Below are 20,030 nucleotides of genomic sequence, written 5' to 3'. Positions count from 1 at the left end.
GATATGCAAATTAGCCTGTGGCAGTGGTGTTATGCTGAGTCACTACTGCGACGGAGTTTGGGCATTATCAAGTAACAGTGGCCCGCTCATTTCTGATAACGTGCGGGCGGTCTAATGATAATTCTATCCATTTTAGCTATAATGTGTGTTTACCTTGGGAGATATCCCTTCCTATCAATAGGCTTCACAATTTGCACACATGTGGGGAATCGTACACGGGTCTTCGACGAACGTTTTAACCACTACCCCACCACCCCACACTTACATTATGGCTCCATTACTATAAGGGTAACGCTATTTTTCAGGGCATTATCATTTGCAGAAGCCCGAGGTCTTCCATTAACTGCCCGACGAAGGAGGGCAGTTGAAAAGACTGAGGGCTTCTGCAAATGATAATGCCCTGAAAAATAGCGTTACCGTTATTATAGCTAAAATGAATGGAATTTGTTATCAAATAAAAAGAAACAACAATGTCGATTTTGAAACATTTACTGCAATCAACATGAATGTCACTGACCCACTTTTACAAATATGGAAACGTCATAGAACAAACCAGATGACGTCACTATTGAACGTTACGTCACCTATCCCCATCCTATGACGTCACCTAACAACAGGCGTGATAATGGCCCGTCGTCAAGTAATAGGAGGGCATTATCAAGTTACAGTGGCCCACTCATTTCTGATAACATGCGGGCGTTTTTATGATAAATCTATCCATTTTAGCTATAATCAATGATAATATCATTAAGTAATGGCGCCTTAATGTAAGTGCTGAAGACCCGGGTTCGATTCCCAACATGGGTACAACGTGTGAAGCCCATTTCTGGTGTCTCCTGCCGTGATATTGCTGGAATATTGCTAAAAGCGGCGTAAAATCAAACTCACTCACTCATTCACGAATGAAGGTTTTGATATAACCAGGTTCATCTATACACCTGGAAAAAGTTTAAGCACCACTAATGTATTTTCATATGTTCAAAACTATATTTTGGAAATATGTACGTCTACCATGACCTTATTTTTGTAACTGTCTGATGAAAAGGTTTGTATAAGGACACCCCATGTTCCTTATGCCGCAAGAACCTGGTCACACCATATCATGCGAAGAGTGAGTGAGTGAGTTTGGTTTTACGCGGCTTTTAGCAATATTTCAGCAAAATCACAGCGGGAGACACCAGAAATGGGTTTCACATGTGTACCTACGTCGGAAATCGAACCCGGGTCTTCGGTGTGATGAGCGAATGCTTTAACCACTAGGCTACCAAACCGCTCCACTATGATACGAAGAAACAGGAAACAGTTTAACGGGTAATGAAATCACTGTTGCCATGAAACAGTTACAAACTGTGTCATAACATTAACGATTTCGGTTTCGGTGTTTCAATATGAGAATGTCACTTTGGAAACCAAGACAAGTATGTTTCATCAGAACATAAATACAGGATAATACATTTAAACAAATACCTTTTATATGGAATATAAAGTAAGAGGTGTTTACCGGCTTTTCTGGTTGTATATGTTGCTTCTGGAACATCTTTTGTTAGCAGGTTGAGTCGTATCATGATGGGGCCTTCGGGTAGCCTGGTGGTTAAAGACCCAGGTTCGAATCCCGACATGGGTACAATGTGTGAAGCCCATTTCTGGTGTCCCCCGCCGTGATATTGCTAGAATATTGCTAAAAGCGGCGTTAAACCATACTCGCTCACTCACGTATCTTGATGAGGTACGGTGGGGTAGCCTTGTGGTTGAAGCGTTCGCTCATCACGCTGAGGACCCGAGTTCGATTTCCCCTTTGGATACAAAGTGTGAATTTCATTTCTTGTGTCACCAATATTGCTGTTGTTGGAATATTGTTAAAATTGGCGCAAAACTGAACTCACTGACGTATGGTTATGATATGTAAAGAAACGCCACGACTGAAGAGCTAACAGTACGTATTCAGTAAGTAAGTACACGACCGTAACCTGCCAGTTGCGTACAAATATCAAAGTGGGCCGAATATCAGTTACGGATAAATCTTACACATAGTTGCTGGCGACAAAAAAACATTTCTGAGTTGATAGTCGTCGCAAGGAAATTGATTACTTCATATGAGGAAAAGTAGTAACGGAAATAGATACTAAAAATGCAGATGTCCAGAAAGTGTTGCCCTGACTGGAGTGACAGCTGCCTGGCTGCACATCTCTGGAACCCGTCAAGCAGTAAGGTAGGCCTGGGTGAAGCAGCTCTGTCTTAAAGATCTGGGTAACGCCGGGCTTGTGGCGTGGTATGGGAATTATTGTAATAGTCATTGAAATACTGCATTTAGCTTTGTTTTAAACATTAGGACAACTTTGCTCGTGACACGGGAACACGGGGAAGTAAATCGTCTATTATTTTTCCTTGTTTGTCGAAATGCGATAACAAGCGTTTTTCGGCGCCATTGAGAAATTGAATTGAATTTGTGACCACGTGTACTTGACCTCAGCTCCTCCTTACATCTGACAGTGTGCGAGCTCAGCCAATGTTACCGCTTAGACATGATAACCAAGCCTCGCTTTCACACAGGTTATAAATAGATTCAATGCTAAAAGCCCCATAGTGACGTCACAACGTTAATCCCTGTCACAGGAATGAGTGAGTGAGTTGGGTTTAACGCCGCTTTTAACAGTATTCCAGTCATATCACGGCGTGTCAGCTTAATGTGGGAGGAAAGCCCGAAGTGATGCAGGTCTCAGACGTTTACCACTTCGGTGAAACCCACGAGCACGGGTATGGTGCTGACAAACCTAGAAACATAATCGGGGCGAACCGGGATTCGAACCCACAATCATAGGTTTCTGGCGTGCCCAAGGGACCCCTGTCACAGGAAGTGAAAAATCCTGGGCTCTAGCCCTACCTCATATAAACCTTTCATTACAAATCCTATATGAACATGTTATGTTTTCAAATATTTCCAATGTCCACATACAGTAAACTACGGTTATAACGAACTCAAAGGAACCACTAGTTTTAGTTAGTTATAACCGTAGTTCGTTATAAGCATATATAAAGAATATATGCAGCAAGCATACGGCAACACATTTCGTTATATCCGCCAGTTCGTTATAAGCGTACTGTGTGTCAATTTATCAAAATAAAACGAAAATATAACCCATCCATGCACTGTAGAGGTTGTGAGAACATGTTCAAGTCACGTGACCCCAAAATATTCTCTCACAGGGTAGAAGTAATTCACAAAAATATGGGTTCCATTTTTCTTAAAAAGAAATATATACTGTAGCAGAATACAACTGTTACTGTTGTGGATTATTCCTTTTGGATTAAACCTTGACTATTGCATTTGTATGTTCAATCATGGCTTAATTGTGTGTTTCAACTGTTACTTTCTTGGAACTCGGAATACCAGTGTTTTACTCCCTATTTAGCATGATGGAACTTCCAACTGGCACTACTGGGGATTTGTCAAGAAAGGCATGAACATATTGGACATAAGGACAACTTTGCTCGCTATACGGGAACGCGAGGAAGTAAATCGTCTATTTTTATGTCACATCGACAGTTCCATGTTTGTCGAAATGCTATAACAAGCGGTTTTCGGCGCCATTGGGAAATAGGAGTTGAATTTGTCACCAAGTGAACTTGAGCCCCGCTCCTCCTTACAAAGTCAGTGTTCTCCAGCAGCGAAGTTTCATGCATACACTGTTCGTTGTCTGTATCCTTGTAAGTATGGACGTCTACACTCAAACAACATTCGCTTCAATTGATAATGTATACATCGGTTGGTGAAACGGTCGGAAAATTATTCGTTGTTAATTGCTCCGTTAGTTTTGCACCACTTCCCTATATTTGATCCCTATTTGTTTCATACAGACATACGACCCGTAAAGATCCGGTGTAGAATAGGTCTTTAGCAACCAATGCTTGCTGTAAAAGGCAACTATGCTTGTCGTAAGAGGCGACTAACGGCATCGGGTTGACGGTCAGGCTTGCTGACTTATTTGATGCATGTCATATTATCCCATTTGCGTAGATCGATGCTCACGACGTCAATCTTTGGATTGTCTGATCCAGACTCGATTATTTACAGACCGCCGTCATATAGCCGGAATATTGCTGAGTGCTGAGTTGAACAACAAACAAACATCATACAGATATACAATTCTTTTAGCTGAAGTGTTTTTCGGTCCTATTCTTATTTAAAGGACGTCTAATGAACAATTATCTGATTTGAAACCCGAGGCCAGATTATGTTTTTTCCATTTTTTATTCTGCAATACGTTATATTTCCCCACACGCGGCTTTTGCTATGTGTTTAATGTTATGGCAGTTCAGTAGCATGTGAATAAACCAGGTGCACGACCACTTTGTCATATTATTTGACTGGTCCAGGGCATAGTGCGTCTGCCCGGAGAGCGGAAGTCGGTGGTTCGATCCCCGGCCGCATCATACCCAAAAGACGTTAATAGATGGTCATTAACTGTTGTTATCATGTTATATTACTTGAGTCTTCGCTCCGATTATGGCCATTGGTCTCTCAAGATCCTATCGGCTCTCTTACGTTTGCCCCGTGGGGTTTATGGGTTAGAAGCGGGAGCGGAAGTCAGTGGTTTGATCCCCGGCCGCGCCATACCAAAAGACGTTAATAGATGGTCATTAACTGTTGTTATCATGTTATATTACTTGAGTCTTCGCTCCGATTATGGCCATTGGTCTCTCAAGATCCTATCGGCTCTCTTACGTTTGCCCCGTGGGGTTTATGGGTTAGAAGCGGGAGCGGAAGTCGGTGGTTTGATCCCCGGCCGCGCCATACCAAAAGACGTTAATAGATGGTCATTAACTGTTGTTATCATGTTATATTACTTGAGTCTTCGCTCCGATTATGGCCATTGGTCTCTCAAGATCCTATCGGCTCTCTTACGTTTGCCCCGTGGGGTTTATAGGTTAGAAGCGGGAGCGGAAGTCAGTGGTTTGATCCCCGGCCGCGCCATACCAAAAGACGTTAATAGATGGTCATTAACTGTTGTTATCATGTTATATTACTTGTGTCTTCGCTCCGATTATGGCCATTGGTCTCTCAAGATCCTATCGGCTCTCTTACGTTTGCCCCGTGGGGTTTATGGGTTAGAAGCGGGAGCGGAAGTCGGTGGTTTGATCCCCGGCCGCGCCATACCAAAAGACGTTAAAAGACGGTCATTAACTGTTGTTATCATGTTATATTACTTGAGTCTTCGCTCCGATTATGGCCATTGGTCTCTCAAGATCCTATCGGCTCTCTTACGTTTGCCCCGTGGGGTTTATGGGTTAGAAGCGGGAGCGGAAGTCAGTGGTTTGATCCCCGGCCGCGCCATACCAAAAGACGTTAATAGATGGTCATTAACTGTTGTTATCATGTTATATTACTTGGGTCTTCGCTCCGATTATGGCCATTGGTCTCTCAAGATCCTATCGGCTCTCTTACGTTTGCCCCGTGGGGTTTATGGGTTAGTACTGGTCCCTGTAAGAGGCGACTTAATGGATGGGGTGGTCAGACTTGGTTAAAAGCGCGTCATCATACCAGGCAGCGTGGATCATTGTTCATAATATCAATCACTGGAATGTTTATCAGGACACGATTATTTACAGGCCATCACTTCCATGAATATGACCCGTCGAATGACGTCTAGTAAATTAGAAATGTAATTCGTATTTGTTGTTTCACTAGTGAAAATATCATTGTTATTTCCCTCAGTGCTTCACTACCAATGAAGGAATGAAACTGTCTCTTGTGAACTCTTTTTCTCATAATATGCGCCTTCTTAATATTAACTGAAGAAATCACGCCATCTAATCCAAACACGAAGAAGGGTTATAAACAGTCTTCCTATGTTTCATATTATACTCTATTTCGAAATATTGTTATTTCGAAGTTTCTGTCTGAAGTTCAGTCGGCATATGTGTGTTTCTATAACTGAAATACTGTTTAGAGTGACGTTAAACAACTCACTCACTCATTCTTTACTGCGATACTGGGATAATGAGTGGACAGAAATTGGGAACATGTTAAAATCTGTCAGTGATATGAACCTTATGCGTGTGTGTCACAAGTTTATCTTGATAAAATGGCAAGGAAAAAGCCGACCAAGGATATTGAATTTATCGAATTTGCTCTTTATAGATAAAATACGAGAACAACCCCGTAACATGGTGTCTTACTCTTGATCAAAATTACATCGATCAGTTAACACGTGTTAATACTCGTGTTTAAGTCACCTGATAAGGAAGGAAACCTGCTCTTCCCGCGAGAATCATTGTGAAAGTTCATTAGTCACTCACTCAGGTTACAACAAATCTTGTCGGATGATCGGATAATCAAGACTGGTTATTCTCTTGCATTGACATTTTATATTTACATCTGTGTCAACTTGAATGGGTGAGTAGGGCATTTAACAATAATCCAGGCATAGAACGGCTTGGGGAACTCCAGCGTCCTTTTTGTCAACTTGAAATGAATCTGAAAGTGCTCGAGTACATTGTTATATCGAACTATTTTCATAGCACAAGTCTCCAAGTCACATTCACTCTACCCCTAGACACTTAATTAAAAGTTGAGTGGTATTTATATCACAAAATGTTATGTGATGCATGTTTTATGGCAAACTTTCATTTTCAGTTGAGAGCTCCGTCGCTAAACGCTGTACAAAATGGCGGTACGGGGAATTGTCATCGTACTGTCGCTTTCCTTGATAAACATGTGAGTGTTTTTAATTATTGTTAATGACTGATAGTATCGAAAAGCTGTCACCCATGAATTTAAAAAATAAAGTGGAGAGTGATTTGAACGTTTTTTCAGTTATGTCAGCTTAATGTTAGAGGAAAACCCGAAGGGACGCAGGTCTTCGATGTCTCCCAGATGTTTAGTGAAACCCATATATAGAAATCTCCGGAATTAGAACCAACGATCATAAGTGTCTGTCACGCCTAAGGGACGAACATCTGAATCCCCCAGACGGCTGGGCCACTAGGGTTCCGTAGTAAACAAAACGACACTTGAGTAACCAAATGCTGATAAACATTTCTGTCCTCACCATGAAACTAAAGTAGTTTGTCTTAAAATCCACCGGATTAAAATATACACCTGGGATAATATTTAGCACCGCTTATCGAATATTTCCATATTAAAGTAGACAGTTATAAAAATCGTATCCTGTATTAATTTACTGATAAGTGTTTATTTTCCCAAAGTGACATACAAAGTGAAACCGAAATCGATTTTCTAATGACATGTTTTGCAATTTGTCAAATAGTTACTTGGCTACAGGGAGAATTTCTTTCTAGGCGTCTTTGCACTGTATGATATGAGCCAGGACGTGTGTCTATTCAAAAGAACATGTGGGGGGGCAGACATTTCCCCACATGGACATTTCCTCACAAGGACAATAATCTTGTGGCGAAATGTCAGTGTGGGGAATTGTCCATGTGGGGAAATGTCCTATACTGGGTCTTTCTTCACCAACTTTTCATCAGGTGGAATCTGAGACATTATCCAAAATGAGGTCAGTGTCATACGTAGATGTTTCCACAAGCTACACGGAAGTTCATGCTTATGAAAATAAAGTAGGCATAGTGTTTATCTTTTCTGCAGCTGTAAATTAACTGTAAACCTATGCAGTACCCAGTTCGTTTCACAAGGACAAGGAGTAATAAATACGTTTTTTTGTCCACGAGATATATTTTAATTAAGTCATAGGGAATACCTAATTTTGAAAGTTATCAGATATGTTCATATACATGAGAATTAAATTTTGTTCACTGAAACAAATGCATGGTTGGGACCTAAAACAACAGTACATACATAGATCAGGCTGAATGTGTGAAAGAGGCTGATTTAAGAGGTTTAACGCTTCTTTTATATTTGAAAAAGGGCAAGTCTTTGACCTTGGTTGATATTCTTAGGAGACTTAAATAAAAACATTACAAACATGTGGTGAATAGGTCTTTGAAAGGCATTTAGATGTGATACACACGAGGAACAGAATATATGGATGTCATATAATCTCGTCCTTATGTGGTGAAAACTTCATCTCGGATCACGGACATGTTCATACTTAGATTTAAGATTTGACATTTCAGTCCACTTGCAGGGATGTATGGCTACAATATATACCATTACTATACTACCAGGGCATCGCGACCCCATGACATGTGCATGCTTACATATCATTATTCTATAACCAGGCCATAGCAACCCCAGAATATGTGCATACAACGTACGTACTTAAATATAATTACTAGACTACCACGGTATCTGTGTACAACCTACGTACTTAAATATCATTACTAGACCACCATGGTATCTGCGTACAACCTACGTACTTAAATATCATTACTAGACCACCATGGTATCTGCGTACAACGTACGTACTTAAATATCATTACTAGACCACCATGGTATCTGCGTACAACGTACGTACTTAAATATCATTACTAGACCACCATGGTATCTGCGTACAACGTACGTACTTAAATATCATTACTAGACTACCATGGTATCTGTGTACAACCTACGTACTTAAATATCATTACTAGACTACCATGGTATCTGCGTACAACGTACGTACTTAAATATCATTACTAGACTACCATGGTATCTGTGTACAACCTACGTACTTAAATATCATTACTAGACTACCATGGTATCTGTGTACAACCTACGTACTTAAATATCATTACCAGACTACCATGGTATCTGTGTACAACCTACGTACTTAAATATCATTACTAGACTACCATTGTAACTGTGTACAACCTACGTACTTAAATATCATTACTAGACTACCATGGTATCTGCGTACAACCTACGTACTTAAATATCATTACTAGACTACCATGGTATCTGCGTACAACCTACGTACTTAAATATTATACTAGACTACCATGGTATCTGTGTACAACCTACGTACTTAAATATCATTACTAGATTACCATGGTATTTGTATACAACGTACATACTTGTATATCACTACTCGACTACAAGGGTATGTGTATGCAATATACATGCTTATATATCACTACCAGACTACCATGATATCTGTACACAACGCACATGTCATTACAGGGCAATCAGCCGGGACAAGAAGTGGAATCTGTTCGTCTTTGCACAACAATGGCCCCCGACTGCATGTCTTAAATCATCATTAAAGGTATGTTTCGTGTTATTGTTTTGAAACATTTATTTTGAATGTATGAAGTCCCAAGAGGAACAGTTTGTATGATGAAGGAGGCTGTTTGAGTAGATGGATGAATTTTAAACTGTCGGGATAGTGTAATACAGGTGCGTGAGTAAACTGGGTTAACGTCGCTTTCAACAGTATTCCAGTTATATCACGGCGTTTCAGCTTAGTGTAGGATGAAGGCCCGAAGTAATGCAGTTCTCAGACGTTTACCTCTTTGTAGAACCCCACGAGCACGGCTATGGTGCTGACAAACCAAGAAACATAATCGGGGCGAACTGGGATTGGGACCCATCGTAGGTTTCTGGCGTGCCTTAGGGACGCAACTCTGCTCAACGAATTGCGGTGCCTTCGTCGAATGGGCCACCCGCATCCCCCTATTCATGTGGGCGAGGCTAAGTTCGTATGGCAGTCACATAAATTGTGCCACCCATACATCCTATAAAGTAATAGTTTGATGACAAATTGATGTTTTGCAGCAAAAGCCTTCATTGTTAGAAAATGCATGACAGCGGCGAACAAATATCAATAAATAGGCATGATTAGGTCGGGGAACTCACTTAGACAGGTTGATGATAGCGTTAAAGGAAACATCATATCCTTAAGCATGGACGCTGTTTTACCTACAGGAGATTAAATGATCGAACAGAGCGAAATCCGTTTAAAGCTGCAGGTGTAAGTCATCCTTATCGTAATGGTGCTCTACTGGAGTCAGCCACGTCGTCTTCAGCTTAATGCTGCGTTACTGGCGTCAGAACACGTCATCTTTAGCGTAATGCTGCGTTACTGGCGTCAGCCTCGTCGTCTGTAGCGTAATGCTGCGTTACTGGCGTCAGAACACGCCATCCTTAGAGTAGTGTGGCGTTTCTGGCGTCAGAACACGCCATCCTTAGCGTAATGCTGCATTACTGGCGTCGGAACACGTCACCCTTAGCGTATTGCTGCATTACTGGCGTCGGAACACGTCACCCTTAGCGTAATGCTGCATTACTGGCGTCGGAACACGTCACCCTTAGCGTATTGCTGCGTTACTGGCGCAGAACACGTTCAGTGACGAATCGAGATTCTCTCTCGATTTAGGCCGAAGTGAGCGATAATTGTCACAGCACGACCAGTATGGTCCAAATATGACAAATAATGACATTTAGTCCCAGGAATAAAGTTGTCTTATTTGAAAATATATATCCACAAAATATTTTCAAGCTTTTTGAATAAATATTATGCCAGAGTTCACATGACAAGGGATATCTAGGTACTTCCTTGACAAGTTTAGAATTCTAACCTCAACCCCAATGAACATCTGTGAAATGAACTTTGTTTGCGCCAACGACCTGTTTGGTCAACATTCAATGCCTCAGTAAAACTTTTAAAATGTTTTGTGAAAGACGTGTTTTTTTCAGGTGACTTTCCTTTGCATGAACCCATGCTTGCCGTAAAAGGTGACTATGCTTGTCGTAAAAGGCGACTAACGGGATCGGGTGGTCAGGCTGGCTGACTTGGTTGATGCATGTCATCGATCCCAATTGCGTGGATCGATGCTCATGATATTAATCACTGTATTGTCTGGTCCAGACTCGATTATTTACAGATCGCCGTCATATAGCTGGAATATTGCTGAGTGCGGCGTTAAATAACAAACAAACCAACTAACCAACCTTTGCATGTGTTTGTGACGGGTGCAACCGTGAAGCAGGATAGGCTCACCTCTTCGCGAACACCAGGTATCATCCCTAGTTGATAGTGATTCAAAAACTCATGCTCAAGTCGGAACCGTACAATCGATTCTATTTTTGGCAGGGATTTCTGATATATATATATTTCAATAACATTCACAATTAAACTCAAGGATCCATTTTATTTGGAAACCATGTCAACTAGTGCCAGATATCAAATGAAACGCAAACATTTGATTCATGACCTTGTGAGCCAGTACGTTTGAACATAGACGTTTTATTTTGCACATGAAAATCAATTCTCAAATTAACCAAGTATGCTTCGTTTAATTCATGATGGTTCAAGATGGTGGGACACAGTGGTGTGATCATTTACGACTGGAATAAGGTTCGATGCATCTGAACTATTAATATCCCTCGAATAGATTGTTTATTCAAGAATTACATTTTTCAGCTCGCTTGCCACGTTCCCAGGTTGTATTACCGTGTGTCTGGGTCATCTGTTCGACATTTAGTCATTCCCGTCCCTGATTGATAGTCAAGTCATTAGAAGTGCCATACCCTTCATCTTTAAGGACACGACTTATTGACGCAGCTTGTAACTTGTCGTCTTAGTGTCGACTCTTAACAGTAATAGGACGGTGTTTATATGCGTTCGCCATGGTACTATTGATTGCACGCTCTAAAGCTCTGGAATCGAGAGGGGGTATTTCGTATCTACCTCCCTTGCACTGTTCAGGACTTCCACTATCCACTATTATAGATTGTTCATTCAAGAATTACATTTTTCAGCACAAGTGTAATCACGTTCCCAACCAAGTGAAAACCTGGACTGTTCACGGCCTGTGGTAAGTCTTTGAAACATTTCCCTAACCCCCAGTTTGTTAACCAATATGTATTTTTGAATAATGGTTTCAACCAACACAGTTTATCTTTTAATTATTTCGAATTAATTTCTTATCCTTCTTATCAAGACTCTCCCAAAAGCAAATAGTTTAAAAACCAAACAAAAAATGATAAATAACAAAAAAAACATAAAAATTAAATTTCAAAAATATCATTAAGGTGATGCATTCAATATGCATTGTGAAATCGTTCATCCACCACGGCTAGCACCTCAACTGGAATCAACACGTTGTACCATGAGGACATGTGATTTAGAGGAGGTGGTATAGTATGGAATACTGTAAGGGTCATTCTCGCGATCTCGCATTCTCGCGATCTCGACCTTTGGAAACGAGGTAAATATACCCAAAACACGAGAATGCGAGATCGCGAGAACGCGAGATTTGGCCAAAATTGTATCCCGTTGTAGGCCCAACTTCGATGATGAGGAAGTCATGAGCTGCAACAACAGCTGGCATTTTAATTGGGACATGGTCAAGGTAGGCATAATTAAAGTTTTCTAACCTGATATTTTTTTAACTGGTCACTGAGTAGACACACCGTGTCCTGTGTATGTAATGTGTTTCCAGGAAAATAAAATGAATTGCTACTTTATTTTTTACAGTCTGCATTCTTCACTATTTCAGTCACTTGAAAAACAACTGAATGCAAGCTGGCCTAACATGTTGGATAAAACGCGGTATCGGTGGCTTTGGTAGGTGATACACACCTTTATATTTCATTAGTGCCAAAAGGTCCGGCGGAGATATTCTGGTTCTGGGTTCATAACATGATATCACGTTTAAACTGACGTTTTGGCCGACCAATAGTTCTGTTTGTTTGTGTGTTTGTTTGTTTGTTTGTTGTTTAACGCCACACCCAGCAATATTCCAGCTATATGACAGAGGCCTGTAAAAAAGCGAGTGGGGATCCAGTGATTGATATCATGAGCATCGATCCACGCAATTGGGTTACGATGACTTGCATCTACCAAGTCAGTGACCCTGACCACCCGATCCCGTTAATTGCCTCTTACGACAAGCATAGTCGCCTTTTATGTCAAGCATGCCAATAGTTTTTGGTAGCATCTAGCTACAGGTACGGACCGACCATGTGCACCCCAGTACTTCTACACTATGTTCCTTCACCATTACTATATTCTCTGCTTTTCAGGAAGCATGAATGGCAAAAACACGGCACTTGCGCTGCAACCCTAAAAGCCACCGACAACCAGTTGCGCTACTTCCAAAAGGCTCTAAGTCTCAACAGTATTTCTGCATTTAATCCACAAAAGTAAGTCATTAGCATTAAACACTGTTCGTGGTCGATCTTTGCGCTTCCATTCAATCCTTCATACCTACTCTCTCTTGGTCGATCTTTGCGCTTCCATTCAAACCTTCATTCCTACACAATATGAATTTGCCAAAATAATTATGGCTGAAATATTTCCGACCTTAATTTTTAATTCGTGCAAGCCTCGGTTAGATAAATACTGCCTCAACCGATGTTACCGTACACATTAAAGAAAGTTGATATGCACTCATAGCAAACACTGTTATACGGATTTGTTTTTATTATTATGACAGGGCGCTTGAGAAGGCTGGCATCACTCCATCATGTTCGAAGGCATATTCCGTGAGTAAATGTTTTACGATAGGGTGGTGTGTGTCTCTGAACGTTTTCCCATCAAATCAGAGCAGCTTTCTACTGCTCTCCGGTGGACGCCATCTGTGTCAACCTTATTTCTGGCCCAACTTGTGAGTCTCAGTTCCCTTTCACGGCTACATGTGTCTCACACTGATCAATTGTGTTCATCTTTATCGGCCGTGTGTGTTAATCTCTCTCGACCCTGTGCTTCATTTGTACATGATTTTTTATCAGCCGTGTTCCTGTGATCCATTTGGACATTCGTGTTTATCAATCTCGTCCCTGTGCCTAGACATGGGGGCGGTCGGGTAGCCTAGTGGTTAAAGCGTTCGCTCGTCTCGCCGAAGACCCGGGTTCGTTTTACCGACATGGGTACAATGTGTGAAGCCCATTTCTTGTGTCCCCCGCCGTGATATTGCTAGAATATTGTCAAAAGCGGCATAAAACCATACTCACTCACTCATTTAGACATGTGTGTTTATCAGTTTCGTCCGCGTGCTTTATTTGTGTATTTGTCAATCTCGCTCATGTGCTCCTTTTGGACATGTCTGTTTATCAGTCTCGTCATTTATACACGAGTGTTTACCAATCCAATTAAAATGCTTCATTTGAATATGCGTATCAATATCGAACCGTGTTTCATTTGGACATGTGTCCTAATCAACCTCGTTCCTGTGCTTCATTTAGACATATATGTTTATAGTGGTTCAAAGTGGTTCCATCTGACAATGTGTTTTTCATATTTCTCCATCCTGCGTTTCATTCTGACCATGTATCTCTATCATTCCCCATCATTGTTTTACGCGGATACTGTGTGTTCATTCGTCTTGACCGGGGTGGTTTATTCTCGACCATGTGTTTCACGCTAGTCCGGACACTCTCTGTGGTGTATACGGAATTCTTAGATCAACATATTTCATCGTGGACTTCTGTTTCTAAAACCACGGGTACGTTTGTATAACCTTAAATAGAAATAAATAACAAAGTAACGATTTACATTACAGATCGATGCCATAAAAGATGCTGTCAAGAAGTACTTCCGGATCAACACGAACCTGAAGATGAAGTGTTCTAGGCAAACAAAAATGGTAAAAGTCATAGTGAGAGTGTAAATAGTGTTAAATTACAGCTTTATCACAGCGATATGTGAAGTGACTGAACCTGGACTAGACAAACCAGTGGTCGGTAATAGGAGAACCACATATTCACATTCCGAAGACACAACACAATCAACCATGTCCTACACCACACGTACTTTAGTGTTCCAATCATATAATATTATACGTGGCAGCCCTAGTGGGCCCGCAAGTAAAAGACACCAGAGAATAGTTTCCATAGTTTCTATGGAAAAAGAAAATATAATATCTTACACACAAAACTGAGATACATGTGCAGTCAATTGAATTATGATTTATATAGAATTGGTATAAAAGATCACCCGAACTGTACATGTTCGAATACATGTGAAAATGCATATCATTATCTCATGGAATGTACAATGTTTAGTCATCAGCGTGAAATTATGTTAAACAGCCTTAATAATATTGTTCATAACATACCTGTTGATGTACAGTTACTATTAAACGGCAATTCAGATCACGTTGTTACAGAAAATGAAGCTATATTTAAGGCAGTACAACATTATATATGTACAACTAAAATATTTGTGTAAAGAACTGTTCATTTAACAATGTATCTCTCTCTCTCTTACTCTCTCTCTCTCTCTCTTACTCTCTCTCTCTCTCTCTCTCTCTCTCTCTCTCTCTCTTTCTCTCTCTCATCTATAGTGTTGTATGCATTTATATTGAATTTGAAATTGCGAAATTTTTGTAAATACCAGGGAGAGGGCATTCTAAGTTGGAAGAACTTGTCCCCCAATCCCGTTCACTCCTTGTGAATAAATATGTTTAATTCAATAGTTTCCATTATCTACCTGAACAGATTCCATTGGGTGTAAAAGACAAAACCAGACCATCGGCCGTTAGATCACTACACAATATACCTGATCTCAAGGGTGATTTAAGAAATAAGCAAAACTTCTAGAAATTGTCATGGAAGTCACCATTCCCGGCCATGCGTTTGCTGGTGGACTAAAGTCCCGGAGCGCCATCACAAGCACAGTAGCTATTTACTATGTCAACTACAAAAGAAATATTTGGGCCGACTCATTATAACTGCCCGACAAACCCCCTCCCCCATGCAAAACGAAAAATTGTTCCTTTAACTTGTAAGCAGCAGAATTTCTCTACATGAGGCAGCACACGAAATAACAAATTAACATTGTTGTTGTATTTGACAGGGTCAATGAGCGCGTTATTGAGTCACTGGATTGTCTAGCCGGGACTCGACTATTTACGTTTACAGATCCCCGCCGTGTGGCAGGAGTGCTTCTAAGCAGCTTTGGGCAACAGACAGACACTTACTTTTCGTATGAAAATGGTGTGAGTGGCGGGTGGAGTGTAACACATGCTTAGTCATATCCTTTTTGCGAGCAACTGGTGTCATCACTGATTTTCAGTGATCCATTCATATATCTTCACCACTATTTGACTTTTACGCTGAATGGAATCTATTTCGGCAGAAAATCGAGAATGATTATTCTCTGGTGTTGACGTTTTATATTGTAATGACTCTAAATGAGGATGGTAAAACGGGAATTATAGAGGTGTCAGTAATAATATTTGTAATATTTGAATAGACATATTTCATCCAAGTTGAATTTCTTAGGAAATATTGGTAAAATAATGACACATTTAGTAAATGTACACCCTGGGTAACGGACTTTCTCTCAGTTGTTTTGGAAATTCGAAAAATGTGCCTCTTTCACTTATTTTAGCCATACTTTTCCTCATGTCAGAGTAAGAAATGCAAAGTCTCCTATATTTACAATAGGTATTCTTAACTTTTAATGTGGGCTACATTTCCACCGCGTTTGCTAAGTATTCTCAAAATGTTTTCTCAAACCTTTTTTTACAGGATCGCACCTTGTTGCAGGAGATTCACATAGCTTTGACGAAGACATTCAACGTGACAACGCTTCTTGACCAGCCCCATCCGTCCTGCATGCCTAAGGACAAAATTTACATCCTCCCATTCCACGACATCCATTGTTCCAAATAGAAATTCAGCTGTTGTGAAGTATAGATTAAGACTGCAGTACGGATCTGAACTGCACTGTAATATGCTTTTGTAAAACAACACTTTTGACCAATGACAAGTCAGGTTCATGTTCCCTTTCGATGGCGTTACTTTAGTGATCGATATCTTTCAGCAGCTTTACTGAATCACTGTAGTCTGTAAATAAACGAGATTGAACAGACAAACCAGTGATTGAAAGCATGAGCAAGGGCTCCCTACATCAACCCTTTCTTCTCTCCTCCCTCAATAAAAAATAGAAAGGCCGAAAAGAAAACCTCCGCGCGGGTGTTACATTGCATTCAGAACCAATATACATAAGGAAACATGTCAGCAAGGAGGGGGGCATAATTAGTGTCCCTGGGGTTGCTTTCTTCTTTTGCCTAAATGTCCTATCGCCAAATTGCACATTGCTATCAACAGGCTAGTCCAGCATTTCACTTATAGGTTTCTCAGTAGGCTTATATGATGTTGCTCTGCTACAAAATAATTCGAGAGAACCCCGAATGCGTTGGGAGGTATCCCTTGCGCCATTGATTTGTCAGGAGCGGGATGTACGGGATTATACGAGAAGTAAGTACGGGTAAGCCTTCGACTTTCGGTCTCGTGGTGCCGGTTTAGCTTGTAATATCCCGTACACTATGGACACCTAGAGACCGAAGATGGTGTTCACCAACGTTCTCCTCGTAAAATCGCTACTGACACATACAAAGAATTTATCACGAGTTACAAAGATCTGCTCTCAAATTGGAAGAAACTATTTGTGTGCGACAATTAGAACTATTTTCGACCACCATTGCAACTTTGTTGATATCCGTTTTGTATGAGCTCACCTGACTAAAAGTTAAGTGAGCTTACGTCCGGTGACCCGGCGTCTTCGTCAACATCTGTAACATCGTCAACATCTTCTGTTCAGAAACATCCTTGACCAATGAAGCTGAAACTTCGCATGCTTGTTCCAACCAATGGTGACACCTGCATTTTAAGAGGTTCGGATTTGTAGATGTGTAACGAGTCGTAGGGCTCAACATTTCTTTTCTGTTTTGTGCAGTATTAGATTTTAACTTTGACTTTACCTGTGCAGTTCGACCATACTGAAAGATGAAACTTATAGCCGTTACCAAGCCATTTGTGTTCAAAATGTGATGGAATTCTCTCAAAAAGCATGTCCTGGCACTGTAAACATAATATCCTCAGAAACCTCTGGAGCCACGAGGCTTCAATACTTAATAATTTGTTAAAGAGGTTTATATTGGACAACCATGTTGAAAAACATGTTTGTGGCCACTGTTCAGCCCTTTCTGCTTTAAATGTACTGTAATGCTCTTACATTCTCTCAAAATGCGTTTTTCTCTGTAAACAATTAACATCTTCACCTCTGAAAATGCCAGACTAAGGAAGCTGAACTTTGACACGTATCTCCTAATCACATAATATTTTGTTCTCTTGATTACGATTTTGGCGTGTTTGTGTGAAACAATTTGAAACAATATATGACATCAGAAAAAAAAATTTCTTAAAAGGTATATATGGCTCAGGGTTGAAACTTTGTGTGAAGTAAATTTAAATATTGTGTAGTGCAACAATGTTCTACAGTAATATGTCAGTAATATTAAGTCATTCTTGCAGTGTTAGAAATATTAAGGAATAACTTGTTTCATATTTGGTAATAATTTATCCCCAATATTTATGCAGAATATATTTGAATAGCAATGCCGACAGTAACGTTTATTAAGTTGTAGTCTTTGTTGATATATTAACCTGTTGACTACATATCTAGGTGAGCTACATTGCCACGACACTATTTTATTTTTGTCTATTCACCTTTCAGAAATGAGCTGGCGTTTCCATAATTAAATAAAGCAGACATATTGATCATCTCATTTTCATTTCTTTCATAGCTACGAGGGCAAGTTAATAAATTCAAAGAACAAGATAAACTTTCTACACCAACAAATGTTTGGATTGGTCGGAAAGCGTGTTCTTTCGTACTCCAGTCTCATCAATATCAAGTTTCTTCTTCAAGATATTATATTAGGTTCTAATACACAAAATCAGAACCGGTTGCGACAGAGCCTTCAATGCAGATCGAGAGATATATGCAGGCTGCGTTTGGATGATATTGTGTAAGATGTTTATGTCTGTTAAATGTCCATCCATCCAGTAATTAAAACTGCCCATATTTTTCAATATTTGGTGCTGACATTTGTGACAAGATGACTTGTGCTTTATGTGAGCACAGATATTTCAAGTAGGAGACATTTGGTGCGAAACTGGGGATGGTGTGTTCAGCTTCCTGTACTCGGAAAAGGAGCTGGCTAAAGTTTGTGTATTTATTGCAGCTTTAAGGCCAGACTGTGCATATATGTATATGTAATGGCTGTTGAATGCCTAGTTATTTAAAAAAATATAACGTTACTATAGGAGTCTATTGGAAAAAAACATTTGGTTGTGTGTAACTATTCACAAGATATGTGTAACAGTAAACCTACACACCAGAAACCACGCGTATGACAAGATGAGAACCTATATGAACCATCATCACGTTACTCACCGGGGAAGTTGTAAATGCTACAGATATTTGCCAGCGTAGGGTGGTATCAATTCGCGAAGTCCTATTAAAGTCAAATGACGACCCAGCAAACTTTTATGCCACCTTGTGATTATTATCTGTTTCGGAATGTGACGGCCTATTACCGATATGAAGATGCTGAAAGTCTTGAAGACCTCAACAGAAGGGTCGTTGATGGACCTATCATGAGGGTTACATTTCGCTGGCATAAGTAGCTTTGAGGATAAACGGTCCAAGAGCATAATTGAGACTAACGTGAAGTAGTAACTATTTGCCCCACTTGGTATTAAATCCTTTGTTCTTCGAACGTTTAAGCTCTTCCTCGTAATAGTTGTTGTCTATTTGCTGTGCTTGACGCAAATATCACCACCATAGTGGGACGCTGAGTTAGCTTTGTGTAAACCTATTTCTGGTGTATTATTGCTGGAATATTACTGTACGTGGCGTGAAATCATTGTTATTATTACCGTCATGCACCGCGTTACTTGTGTGTCGTGTTTCAAGCAGGACGCGTTGTTTCGCTACTAGCGTAGCTCTTTAGAGCCGAGAAATCATCAACAAGAAAGAGCATCTGTTTGCGTTTGATTGATCGGCACTAACAACACTTCATTTATGCTGCGGCGTGTCACCTTGATGTTGGAGGAATGCCCGAAGATATGCAAGTACTAGACCTTTACTATCTTGGTTTGTTCAATCAGCGAGCACGGGTAGGATGCAGACAAACTTAGAAACATTATTAGAGAGAATCTGGGACTCGAACCCATGAAGATAGGTTTCCGGCGTCAGGACGAAACCTCACTGAGATCTCACCGAGTGGACAGTTAACGTTATCGTATAAACTACTCCAAAGTACTGTCTGTACCCGGCTTATTCGCTTGCAGTGAACCTCGTTAATCCCAACGGTAAAGTTACAAGTGACATTGT

General features: G+C 40.4%; 1 protein-coding gene across 4 annotated transcripts; it reads left to right on the top strand.

The window, feature by feature from the left end:
* Positions 1–2,086: 2,086 nt before the first annotated feature.
* On the top strand, positions 2,087–18,414 carry LOC124137051 (ribonuclease Oy-like). 4 transcript variants are annotated; one of them, XM_046503163.2, is made up of 10 exons: positions 2,087–2,209; positions 6,635–6,715; positions 9,080–9,164; positions 11,660–11,715; positions 12,183–12,252; positions 12,400–12,467; positions 12,926–13,045; positions 13,339–13,387; positions 14,404–14,487; positions 16,376–18,414. In XM_046503163.2, the coding sequence occupies exons 2-10, from the start codon at positions 6,666–6,668 to the stop codon at positions 16,517–16,519; spliced, it is 726 nt and encodes a 241-aa protein (XP_046359119.2). In that variant the 5' UTR covers positions 2,087–2,209; positions 6,635–6,665; the 3' UTR covers positions 16,520–18,414. The 4 variants fall into 4 exon arrangements, with proteins under 4 accessions (XP_046359119.2, XP_046359122.2, XP_046359121.2 ...); XM_046503166.2 differs by lacking the exon at positions 2,087–2,209 and adding an exon at positions 2,247–2,269; XM_046503165.2 differs by lacking the exon at positions 2,087–2,209 and adding an exon at positions 3,557–3,705.
* The last annotated feature ends 1,616 nt before the right edge of the window (positions 18,415–20,030 follow it).

Source organism: Haliotis rufescens, unplaced genomic scaffold, assembly GCF_023055435.1.
Source record: "Haliotis rufescens isolate VD_foot unplaced genomic scaffold, xgHalRufe1.0.p SCAF_3, whole genome shotgun sequence".
In the NCBI taxonomy this organism is placed as follows: domain Eukaryota; kingdom Metazoa; phylum Mollusca; class Gastropoda; order Lepetellida; family Haliotidae; genus Haliotis; species Haliotis rufescens.
The sequence above is the reverse complement of the archived record's forward strand: the minus strand, read 5'-3'. Positions and strand labels throughout refer to the sequence as shown.